Raw genomic sequence first — 12,069 nt, 5'->3', positions numbered from 1 at the left:
GAACATGCCAGAAATCCCCAGTTCAGTCTCCAGGATCGCCAGTTAAAGCATCTTAGGTAGCAGGGCTAGAAAGACATTTGTCCAAGATGCAGAACAGGCCACTAAGGACCACTGTCTTGAAGGTCACTTCAGTTTCAATCTCCTATGGCTTTAGGCTTACATGTAGAAGAATGGTATTGATTCTTCGATGAAAATAGCGTGGATCAATCACACATTAAGCTTTGGGACTTATCAAGCGTTAGAGTTACTCTGTTAAGAGTTATTCAGGACACGAACCATTCACACATTAGATTCTCCACAAGGATAGGCCAGAGTGCTTCCATTCCTGGCCTAGTGGCAGTACTCCTTCTGATAGTGATAACTGGAAGGGGCTTTGAGAGGCAGTAGAGCAGCACTTGGGAAGAAAGGTGGCACATACATTTGGTTTAAAAATCTAAGATATAAACATCTCCTCTGGTGGTTGGTGTGAGGAACATCTTTTCGAATGCTTGCATTCTCTTGTTTTTAAACCTTCCAGCAAGTAGAATGCTAGCACATCAGGCAGAAGGGCTGGGCTACAACTCCTCCCCCTTTCCCCTATATCCTAGATTTGTGCTTGCAGAGTTGGTGTCTTTGTTGCTTTAAAAAAAAAGTATTCTGTGGGGAGAGGAAGAGAAAGTGATGTTAAGTTGCTTTGAGACTCCTTCTGGTAGAAAAAGCAGGATACGTAAACCAGCTCTTCTTATTATCTACATTCTATTCTGCCACTTTGATTAGCAGTTCAGGACAAGAAAAGTTCAGGAGCTGGTATCTTAAAGGTGTGCTAAAGTTGAAGCTTTTCTGCAACCATGGCTTTGAATGTCTTGCATTGCCCACAGTTCCTGAAAGGCTCCCCACACAATGTGGCTTCTGGCAATGAATGAAATTTAAACCACTTTTTCTTCATCTTCAGCCAATCTGTAATACTAAAGGATTTCTCCCCTCTGAATTAGGAGCCCTTGCTGACTTTTATTGACAAGCTTCACAACTGCAACATTTTACCATGAGCAAAACTGACTGTTTCACTCTATAGAAATGCATTGATCTGCAGAAGCCATTTGAAGTACTACAAAAGAAAAATGTGTCCCAATTTCTCACATGGCTCTCTATTCAGTTTTAACAGCTAGCCAGCAGGGTAGCCAATATGCACTGCTGCCTAGCCAGGCCATAATCGCGGCTGGTGAAAATTACTGCATTTTAAATTCACTCTAGCTGCTTGTTGGCGTTCATGAGACAAAAGGAACGAGTTAAACGTTTAGAAAAGGTTTTGCACACTGCTTGAATACATAGTAGGGGGTATTTTCTAGAAACTTTGCAAAAAATTTAATTCCAGTGTCAGAGGCTGGAAATAGACTAACCAGGAAATTAAATGCTCAGGGAGGTGTTTTGGTCTTTGCCTTGAGCTGAGCTCTTGTTACTGTCTTTTTGCTGGTTGAGGATGCCATTCATCCCTGACTTCTAAAATGGCAAATTGGGGCATTTGCTAAAATTGGGAGGAATACAGTAAAGGGAATACTGTATATTATTACAGGAAAGTGTTTTGTTACCAGAAACAATGGGGTGGATATGTGGAAGCTGACACACTGCAGAGTTCTTGGGAAAGTAGCAAATCAATCTGTGGGTGAGATCTGAAGGTGTTGCCGTGCTTTTAAAAAATGTTGGAGGGTTTTTTTTTTTTTAAGGCAGGTTTTTCTATTAAAAACAATTGGCCCAGGTCAGCATAGTTTCTTGGTTCTATATGCAAGAATCAGGATACAGCAGAATGTACCTGCCTTTCACAATCGAGAGACAAATGAAAGAACTAACCTTTCCAAAATGCCATGCAAAAGAGAGAGCAGAACTGGCCTGGAATTACTATTTGAAAGGAGCAAAGGTGTTGGGTTTTTTTTGGGGGGGGGGGGAGGTAGAGAGAGAGCAGCACATTATGCAGCATGAATCGGTTCCTCATTGGGGGAGGGACATAGCACATGCTGTTTTTATAGAATGAGACCTGTCAGAGCCTTGTGGCAAGAGCGTGTCGCTGCTGAGAAGCCAGAGCGTGATAACACTTCCTCGCAATACTGTTTTCCTGAAAGATAAAAGGGCTGACAGCAGAATCCAGAAGGGCAGAGTCAATTCAACACGTAGTCCCTGTGTAACCTTCGAGAGCGAGAACAGCTTGTCAGATAAGGGTGAGGGAAGTGAGGGCGCACACCTTGCACAAGCCACCTGGCAGACTTGTCTCCCTTGCTGCCTCCGACTTATCTTCCAGGTTCAGGTGTAAACGTGTGCTTGGCCTAATAAACCATCAGAAAGCAATGTTTGCAGACATTTTTGTGCTTGGGCACATGATGACAGAGATGACGACGAAGCAGCAAGTGAAGACGTAGAGGCTAAAATATCTGTTCCATATTTTATCCAAAGCATCAGCATGTCAGTTGTATGCCCACATCTACCAAAACATGGACTTTGAGATTTTTTATCTCCTTTGCCAGGAATGTTTTTAATCATTTTTCCCCCCTCGGACATACTGAATCATTTCTTGAGTTTTAAAATCTCTGGTTGCTCTTCCATACTTAAAATGATGATTCTAGCAATCTCTTGTTCCACTTGTGTGTCAATTGGCATTCTGAATAGTATTCTAGACTGGAATTTGGGGTGGGAGAGAAAAGTGAAAGACCCATCAGGTTGTCTCTCCTTGTGTCCAAGGGTATTAGATTCTTTACTGAAGTCCAGGCAATGGCAAATTTCTGCTTTAATTGCTGCTTTAGAAACATATTGCTTAACAGACCAGTCTAAATCATTGGGTGTCTGGATCACTGGAAGCCTGCATAGTTTAGGAGCGTCAGACTGGATCTTGGAGACCCAAGTTTAAGCCCCGGGTCTGCTTTGGAACCTTGCAGAGTGATCTTGGGCCCTTTAATCCTAACTTACCTCGTAAGGGTGGTTGTGAGGATAAAATGGAGGACAGAAGAATAATTTAAGCTACTTTGTGCTCCCAATGGGAAGCAGGGCAAAATATAAATGCAATAAATAAGTACATCTTTGATGTCCTGCCTTCTTTAAAACAGCAGGTATTTAAGTAAGTAAATTTGAATCTTCTTAAGACGTTTTCCATTTTCTTCCATGTCACATTCTGCAAATTTCTAGGAGCCAAACATAACAGTCCCAAGCAAGTCTGCTTAGCAACCTGCTGAGGTCTGTTCAGTCAGGTTTACTTCCGGCACTGAAAATACAAGGCTTGCTCTCTACCTACCCCATTTCTTGTTATTTTCCAGAAAGCAGATGACCGAGAGAAAAGACAAGAAGCCCACCGGTTCCACTTTGATGCTATGTGACATGCCTTAATAGCTTGGCGGAGAAATTGCTGCTGGATCGGAAATACTACATTCTAGCCTACAATGGCAGGAGGGAGGGAAGGAGGGTATTATTACTGTACTATTTGTAAATGTTGCATTGTTGTTAATTTATTTGGGAAGTGTTAAAAATCAAACCTATCTCACAGGGCCTTCCGATTATTTGGTTGTATATATTGTCAGTTGTTTACTCAAACTGAAAATTCCTTTTCAGTCATGGATTCTGTCTTACACATTCCATGGTTTACATGCCCTCGATTTCTTCTGTACGTTTCATGAAAGGGAAGTTGCGTGTAAATTAAAAGTTTCAGCAAGCAAAATTCCTTTTAGTGCCGCTTGAATTGGTCCTTCTGCTTACGCAATGCCAAAATGTGAATTGCATTTTTGTAATTGACTCTCCAGCAGATTGTTAGATGAAGCAAGACACCTATTATTGTTCCGACTGTACTCTGGGGTGTTTGATTTGAAGCACTCATGACTGCTTTATCTTTCTATTAATCTTTGGAACCAATCAAGTGAGAGGGAAAGCTTTACATTGGAAGATACAAACATCCTACAGTAGCTAATGAAAAAAAACTCATGACTATTGCTATGATTAATAGATTAATATTTGAAATGGAAGTATGTGATTCAATTTATATTTCAAATTATGCCCTCCTAAAATGGAAGAATGTTGCATGACTCGTTTTTATTGGCATTTATCATGTTGTTATAGTAGAACTTAATCATGAAAACATTTGACCACCAAAACTAAGCAAAATTCTTGGAGAACAGGACAGAATCCTCTAAGGACAAGTGCATATTGTATGATCTTCCAAGTTCACATTATTAAGGGCCATACTATTTTAATTTTAATGTACTCTTATCTGAGGCTGTGATGTGGTACCAAACTAAATGATTTAAGCCTCGGGGCTGTGAGCAGAGAAAATCCCAGCTAATTCAACATGTTCACTATTTTCCAGATACCATTTTAGGCTAGGGGTCTTCTATTAAAAGAATTATGTTAGAAATACTTGATGTAATGTGGACGGCCTTCTAATTCATGATTTATGATTTGTTTTGAAAACTGTTAACCTGCATTCCTTAATAAATGGAGTATATTAAGTTAGATGACGTATGTTATTTAGTTTATAAATGCTGGAAGGCACCAATGCTTGCAGGCAGTAGGATGTGGGTTCTCTTTATGGCCAGCTGAACCCAATATTGGATTAATGTGGCTATTCTTTACCGAAGGATCAGTGAAAGAAACTGAGGAAAAGCAGGTACATACGAAGCTATCTCATGCTGGATCCAGACTATGTAACTCTATATTTGGTTCCATCTCTTTAAGGCCTTTCCCAGCCCTGCAGTCTGAATTTGTCATATCTGGCCCTGCCACTAAGCTACACTCCCCTCCCTCCAACCACATCGGTTTTGTCTGATTTTTGCCCTGCCCCAGGGTAGTAGCCAAAAGCCAGGAATTTGAATCCGACCCAGAGCTCATTTTCTCCCTAGCTGTCAGCGGCCTTTCTTGTGAGTCTTGGTCGAGCCCTGACAGAGTCTGTTGTTTTCACAGCGCACCACTGTCTGTGCTTATTAGCTGCTCTGGCTGTTCTGTGCTTGGCACCGTTCCCCAGCCCTGCTGAATACTCCAAATACAGAGGGAAGACCTTTCAAGTGACCGGTATAATTTCTGTGCTATTTCTTCCTCCGTTAGATTTTTTTTTTTTGTCTCCCCATCACTGACAATGTAGAAGGAAAAAACAATGTCTGATGGGGATATTCTTTGCAGTTGTGAGGCAGAAAGGGAAACATGCCTGATACTCTCCACACACTTTTCGAGGCAAAAGGTTTTGATTTGGAGGGAGGGCGGGATGACTGGATGCTGCCTTCTCACACTTAACCTCCTCCTTACGTCTGCCACAAACTCATCAAGGGATGGCTGGGAGGTCTCTTGGGATTACAACTGATCTTCCAGACAACAGAGATCAGTTCATCTGGAGGAAACGGCTATTTTGGAAGATGGTCTCTATGGTATTACACCCCACTGAAGTTCCTCTCCATACCCCGACCTTCCCTAGGCTCCATCTCTCAAATCTCCAGGTATTTCTTAACCCAGAGCTGGCAACACATCCACCCCAGTGCCAGACTGTAGACTGGAGATAATATCAGGGTTACTGTTGAAAAAATGTCTACAAAGTCCTTTGAACAGTGAAAGCATTCTGTAAACTCCTATGATTCGATCAGTTCTAAAACTATTTGAGAAAGAGCTGTTCTTCTGAGAATAGAGACACAAGAGTTGCTGTATTGCCTTTTTAGATCGGCGCTTCCTCCCCCCCCCCCCAGTTAGCTCACAAGACACAGCGCCTAACATTCAGCATTGAGCCAGATGATGTTCAGTTAGAATTAACAGACTTTGTGTTGACCAGAACACTGGCTGGTTCATGACCCTTTAGAATACTGCTCTGGCAGTGATTTGCAATCAGTGCTTTAAAAACAAAATTATAACATCAACCAATTAGTGGGCCAGATTTGGCAGGGCATAGAAATGCAAGTGTTGTTTTAACAGCTTCTTGGATCATTCAGCCAGTATGACCTTAGTCCTTTGCACAGGTTGAGCATCTCAAAGATGCTCCACATCTTGACAGGGGTGTTTTTATCAACGTTTGCCGTGAACAATAGGATGCATAGTGCAACTGAGACAGTACACATCCAAGATATCGTTATGGTAACTGGACGGGGGAAAACACCTAATTATATGCATTAAAGCAACATTGAATAATGATGTTGGCAGAACTTCCCAGCATGTGTGCACTCAGTGCAAACGCTGAGATGCTGTGTTTGCCAGTGTTAGTTTCTACTAAGTTACCTGCTGTGTAGTAATGTTGTCACCTGTAGAACAGCTACTAGAGGCCTCCTACTGAGGCTTTTAAGACCTCTGGCCAGTTGACTGGTAGATAAGATTTAGAAACGGTGTAGTTCAAGTAGCTAGACAGATGTCTTTCAGGCACTCTGGAGGGGCCCATGGCTCAGTTGCAGAACTTCTGCAAGGCATGCTGGAGGTTCCAGGTTCAGTCCCTAGCATCACCAGTTTAAAAGCGTCCAGTAGTAGATGATGTGGAAAAAGAGCTTCATGTGCTCATCTTTCTCAGCCCTTTGCGAGTCACACAAGTCAAGTCATAGGAGTCTTTCTGAGAAAGGGCGGAATAGAAGTTGAAACATAAATACGGATTCTGCCTTCCTGTACTCCTCATTTGGGCATTCTACCACCCCCTTGTTTGTAAATCAATATAACAGAACTGGAGCCGGCAAAGTGCAAGAGGCTATCAGCACAGCAGTCCCTATATGCTGACATCTACTCCAGATCACCATGTGATGAAAGAAAATGTACCTAAGGGCACCTCTGCCTTTCCCCTTATATCCCCCCAAAGGAGTTAAGATCAACATTTGCTCAGGTGAGATTGGCCTTGACCAGAGCCAGGGTCCCAGCCTGGTGGAACAGCCAAAAGAGATCAGGACCCTGGGGGACCTTAACCAGGCCTGTAATACAGAGGTGTTCCACCAGGCCTATGATTGAGGCCTGGAAAGAACCAACAGGAAAAGCTGGCCTCACCACTGGAAAATGTAAAGATTAGCTACTCAATGCTAAAAAAAACCCTCATCTAGGGCACATTGGTTGGAGGAATTTTTTTACTTAATTTTTGTTTTAATAGTGTTTACCCACCCTGAGCTGTGTTGGAAGGGCAGTCTGGAAAGATACTTTATTCTCCTACTGGTACTGATAGCTATAGAATTGTAGGAAGTATCCCTTTAAAAGACACATATTTTTACTCCCCTAGGTCATCCCTGAGCCAAGGCCCCAAAGCTGGCCAAATACACTATATCAGAGTCACATTTGAATGTGCATGCATATATGTCCCTTCAACTGCACCTTGGCTTCTTTTCTATCAGAGAACTTTGATTAAACTATTTTGTGGCAATAATCCAAGCTGTGTTTTCATGACTCCTGGAAGAGAGAGGCATCCTTGACTTCTGAAGCTTGAGAAACAACGTCAGATTTAAGACAAAGTATTCATGAGCAAGTGAGCATGTGTAGGATGATTTGTGTCTATAATTTGTGCACAGATAAGTGTCTTTGAACTGCATATTAGAGGCTGAAGAAATCTGATGTTTTGCTGTGAATAATGACTACAGGATTACATTTTAGCGACACCATGCTCTTTAATCTTCGCTAACAGATCTGAGGTTTACTCGGTTTATGTCAACTACTTCAAGGGCACTTATCTCTGAAACACATTTTGATTTGTAGCGATCAGACAATACTGAATACTGCTCCTTCTAGAATATACCTAGACATGAGTTCTTATATCAACCATGTGGATACTTTGCATGGGGCTTTCACTTCGAAAAAAATCTAATTACAAATTTATCTTTGGATCTGACTGTGATATTATCTTTTAAACATGCCTCTATTCCAATCCTTCTCTGTGTGAATTTGGAAGGATTCCCCCACCATAACTTGACTGCAATCATGCATGTACATGCCTCAAAAGAAGGAAGCTAACAGCTTGCTTTCTTCCACTGGTCTTCCCCATCTCTTTGCCTCCTTTGTGGCTAATTTTACCTTCTCTTCCTCCTCCCAACTGCTAAGGGAAAGGAAGACACTAAGAATACTGTAACAATTTCATCCAACAATGTTTTTTCTTTGTGTGTGCAACTGTTCTTGCAGCTTTCTTTGTTTGTTGGTGGGGAAGCCCTCAGTAGGCAGACACTCAACTATCAGGGCTATTCGCAGGCAGAAACCTCAGGCACAATTTGCAGGCAGGAACCTCAAGCACAATTCAAAACATCCTCAAGTTATGCTGTGTACTTGCTCTCCTTCCCCACTGCCCCATGGCCCCGCAACCTCTTGCCTTCCTGCTCAAACTGCTGTGCAAGATACCGCCTCCATCCATGGCACTATATAAACCCTAATCATCAGTGACACCTGCCACAGCCATCCCACCTATACTCACACAATGATGTGAAATACATTTTGACCTTGGGCATTAAGAGCCCCAACTGTAGTGTGGAAAAATACAGGCAGAAATCCTTTTAACAAGCTGTATTTTGTGTCTTGGTTACTCAGCAAAAACTTCTGTCACTCATGTCAGTGGCAGAGACTTTAAGTGCTAAAATCGCAGATCTGCTGAATAAGGTGGCTCCATTTCTGCAGAGTCTGCTTCTTTTATTTGAGCCTCACAGCTGCTCTCTGACGTAGAGGAATGCATATGTAAGTTGCATGCAATTCCTCATTCCTCTGCATCAGGTGGTGTAGCAGTTCTACCATTTATAAAGAAGGAAGGGATTTCGGAAATCTCTTTTGACTGTGCTTACCCCATAAAGAATTCGCAAAAACAAATTGGTAAGAAAAATGCAAATGAGCACCAAGTTTATGACCCTGACTCCTACCATCCTACCACACTGATGCCGCATGTTCAGCACCCAGCAGCCGAACCCACAAAAGAAGAGCTAGTAGATGAAACAGCGCCATCTACTGCACCAAAAATATCTCCAGCGCTGCTGTCTTCTCTAGTCTCCATCCCTGGGAGTCCATCCCCCAATCTCATCTCATCTCACTTGCTATAATTCAGAGATTCCCAAGACTTCTGTTCAAATTGAAAGCTTGCTCATTTCCCCCTCCCCCACTGCCATCAGATAGTGGACCAAGGTATCATCCTTCCTGTTTGGGAGCATTTAACATGATTATGTAAGATAGCAACAACCTTTTCTTCTTTCAGTAAGGATACCTAACCTTTCAAGACAATAATGCTAACACCACCAACAAACCTTTAAAGTTGCTGCAGAGCATCAGGACAGCAGCAGAATACATAAGGCATGGAATCATTACAGTTCAAGCTCCAGTGAGTCAACTGAGCCATTGGAATAGATATAAAAAGGCAGCCATTTATAAATATCCATCTAATTTACAAGCAGTTTGTTAGATTTACTAGCTCTTTAAATTCAGTTGCAAATTGCTGCCTTAAATACTGGGGCCCTGGCAGATGAAATACTGCAAGGGTACTATCGTGCAGACCATATTGACTACTGAAGTTAGGATTAGCTTGACTATATACTATTTTAAAGTCCTGAACCTGTTAAATTAGTAATGATACAGTGTGCTATGATGCATACACTTCTGCAGGGGTGGAATTCTGACATAACAGGGTGGGTGTTGCCACAAAACAGCTGGCACAGGAGGCTAAGCCAGACAGAAAATGGCTGCCATGGCTTCGCTTCAGTCACACAGAGAAAAACCTTGCATATAATGGCAGCTTTTGTGGAAGCTATGTCCAGTGGTCATTCAGAGGCCTTGCTGGGAAGAAGCCCCAGCTTGCCCCTCCCATTTTCTAAAAACACTGCTGGACATCATGGGACCCACAGACACCACCTGCAGTATTTAACTTTATGGGTCCAAGGCCTTTCTTCATGGGTTTTTCTTTATATATGGGTTTTTCTTTATATAAATATAGGTAAAGGTAAAGGTATCCCCTGTGGAAGCATTGGGTCATGTCTGACCCTTGGGGTGACGCCCTCCAGCGTTTTCTTGGCAGACTCAATACGGGGTGGTTTCCCAGTGCCTTCCCCAGTCATTACCGTTTACCTCCCAGCAAGCTAGATACTCATTTTACCAACCTCGGAAGGATGGAAGGCTGAGTCAACCTTGAGCCGGCTGCTGGGATTGAACTCCCAGCCTCATGGGCAGAGCTTTCAGACTGCATGTCTGCTGCCTTACCACTCTGTGCCACAAGAGGCTCATATCAGCCTTTTTCAACCTTTTGATCATGGAGGAGGCCCTGAGATAATTTTTCAGGCTTCAAGGAACCTGTAAGTGATGTTAGCTGGCCTTGCCTCCCTGCCATGCCCTGGAAGTGACATCACCACCTGTATTAATAGGCAAGACTGAGTGGGGGAGATGCAGGAGGTGGTTTAAAGTGGAGTAGGCATGCAGGCAAATAAACCATGAGAGAACTCACTCACGTTCAGGAGGGATCTATGGAAGTGGGCAGTTCTCTAGTCTGTGGCTGAGTCTATTACGGCAAGAGGGGAAAGGCCATGGACCCCCCCCAGAGCTCCGGCAGACCCCCAGGGGTCCCTGGAATCCTGGTTGAGAATCCCTGGCCTAGAACTTTGAGGCAATTCATATTTCTAGCTATCAGCCATTAACATGATTTTGAAAGATATGTGCTAAGATACATTACTGTACTGTTAAACCCTAAATTCACACGTCAGGGTAGTGTAGACAGATGGAATAATCAATTCCCACAAAAGGTTTTGACCTGATACCACGGCGAATTCTGAAATAAGAATGACAGAACTCTATGTATCTGAAATGTTTCCCATGTAGAAAGACAAGGGAAGAGAAAGATACAGTTTCCAGCCAAGAAAAATGATGTGTGAAGGGGAAGAGACACTAAGAGACACTATGCCCTGGTGTCACAATAAAGTACTGTAGGGGAGGAGGGAGGGGGAAACTAACCTTCCAGTTTAAGGTTTTAATAACTGATATGTATATGAGGCTAGTATTGAGGTCTTAGTGTTTTTTTAACATTCTTTGTAAATAAATACAAGTATTTTCATACATTTGAGCATTTTAATTATCTATGTCTTGTATTTATAATAATAGGCTGCATATTTAAGCTTTTTGGGGTTCTTGATTAATTTGATGGGGTTAAGTTTTTTTTCTCCTTTTTTGGGTTAAAAACAGACAGCCCTGTTAGTTCAGACGTAAATAGAGATGAAAAACAACTCGGCAATCCAACAAAATTTGAGTCCAATGGCACCTTTAAGACCAACAAAGATTTATTCTGCATGCACACAAAAGTTCACGCCTTGCATAAATCTTTGTTGGTCTTAAAGGGGCCATTGGACTCAAATATTGTTGTGCTACTTCAGACCAACACAGCTACCCACTTGAATCTAGCTCAGGAATCTGTCCTGCAAATGACCTCAGTGATGTTTTTAAAAAAATAGTTTGCTTGTCAGTTAGCTGTCTAGAATTGGGGCTTAAATGGATTCAGGGGTCAGTCCTGCCACCTGTTCTCAATGCAAGTGATCCGTCCCTGAAACAAGAAACAGCTGTAGAGGGCATTTCCTTTGCCTCTGAATAAATACAGTGAGTGTCCATAATCCAGGGATGAGGGGAAGGACTACAGATAAGAGCACAGTGTTTCCATCCATCTAGACATCCACCTCAGCATCCCTTTTGCTAAGAATTATGCAGTCTGGAATGCAACAAAATTATCAATAAATGGTTCTATGGCAGCTCTTCTCATTCTTTCTAATTTTTCTCCCTGGGTACAGTTTCACAGAAGCTCCATACAATAAGCTTATTTTAACTATCCTGAGAAGAGCTAGACAAGTCCGATTGGTATGGAGTGTTTTTGCCCTGAGCCCTAAAGGATGAGAGAAGTTAATCCAATAAAAGGTTAAATCACCTTAACATGTGGGTCTTTCCCAGGCAAACATGAGTGAGCAAATACGGCAGGACATGTGCACAGCGGTTAGCTTGAAAGGATCCGGCGATGTTACCCTCACGGCCAACATCATTTTCCTTTGCCTGGCTGAAGAGCTGTGAAGGCAAGCAAGCCCCAGTTCCCTGCAAACAGAACAAAATCTCACTGTACACAATTAGGTTTACTCGTAATGAAATCAGCGCATTCGGAATTGGAGCAATGACTTCCCACCCCAGATCCAT

At 42.5% G+C, this 12,069-nt stretch overlaps 1 protein-coding gene and 1 long non-coding RNA gene across 2 annotated transcripts in view; one reads left to right on the top strand and one right to left on the bottom strand.

Moving 5' to 3' along the window:
* Positions 1 to 4,461, top strand: part of ITFG1 (integrin alpha FG-GAP repeat containing 1) — a 102,630-nt gene extending 98,169 nt beyond the window's left edge. The window contains exon 18 of the mRNA XM_077309550.1: positions 3,276 to 4,461. Coding sequence (XP_077165665.1) covers positions 3,276 to 3,335 — 60 coding nt within the window. The 3' untranslated portion in view covers positions 3,336 to 4,461. The remainder of the gene's footprint in view (positions 1 to 3,275) is intronic.
* The window catches only part of LOC143823343 (uncharacterized), a 59,046-nt gene that overhangs the window by 43,373 nt on the left and 3,604 nt on the right, over positions 1 to 12,069 (bottom strand). The window contains exon 2 of the long non-coding RNA XR_013226467.1: positions 11,810 to 11,970. This is a non-coding gene — a long non-coding RNA (uncharacterized LOC143823343). The remainder of the gene's footprint in view (positions 1 to 11,809; positions 11,971 to 12,069) is intronic.

This window comes from Paroedura picta, chromosome 14, assembly GCF_049243985.1.
Source record: "Paroedura picta isolate Pp20150507F chromosome 14, Ppicta_v3.0, whole genome shotgun sequence".
Taxonomy (NCBI): Eukaryota; Metazoa; Chordata; class Lepidosauria; order Squamata; family Gekkonidae; genus Paroedura; species Paroedura picta.
The sequence above is the reverse complement of the archived record's forward strand: the minus strand, read 5'-3'. Positions and strand labels throughout refer to the sequence as shown.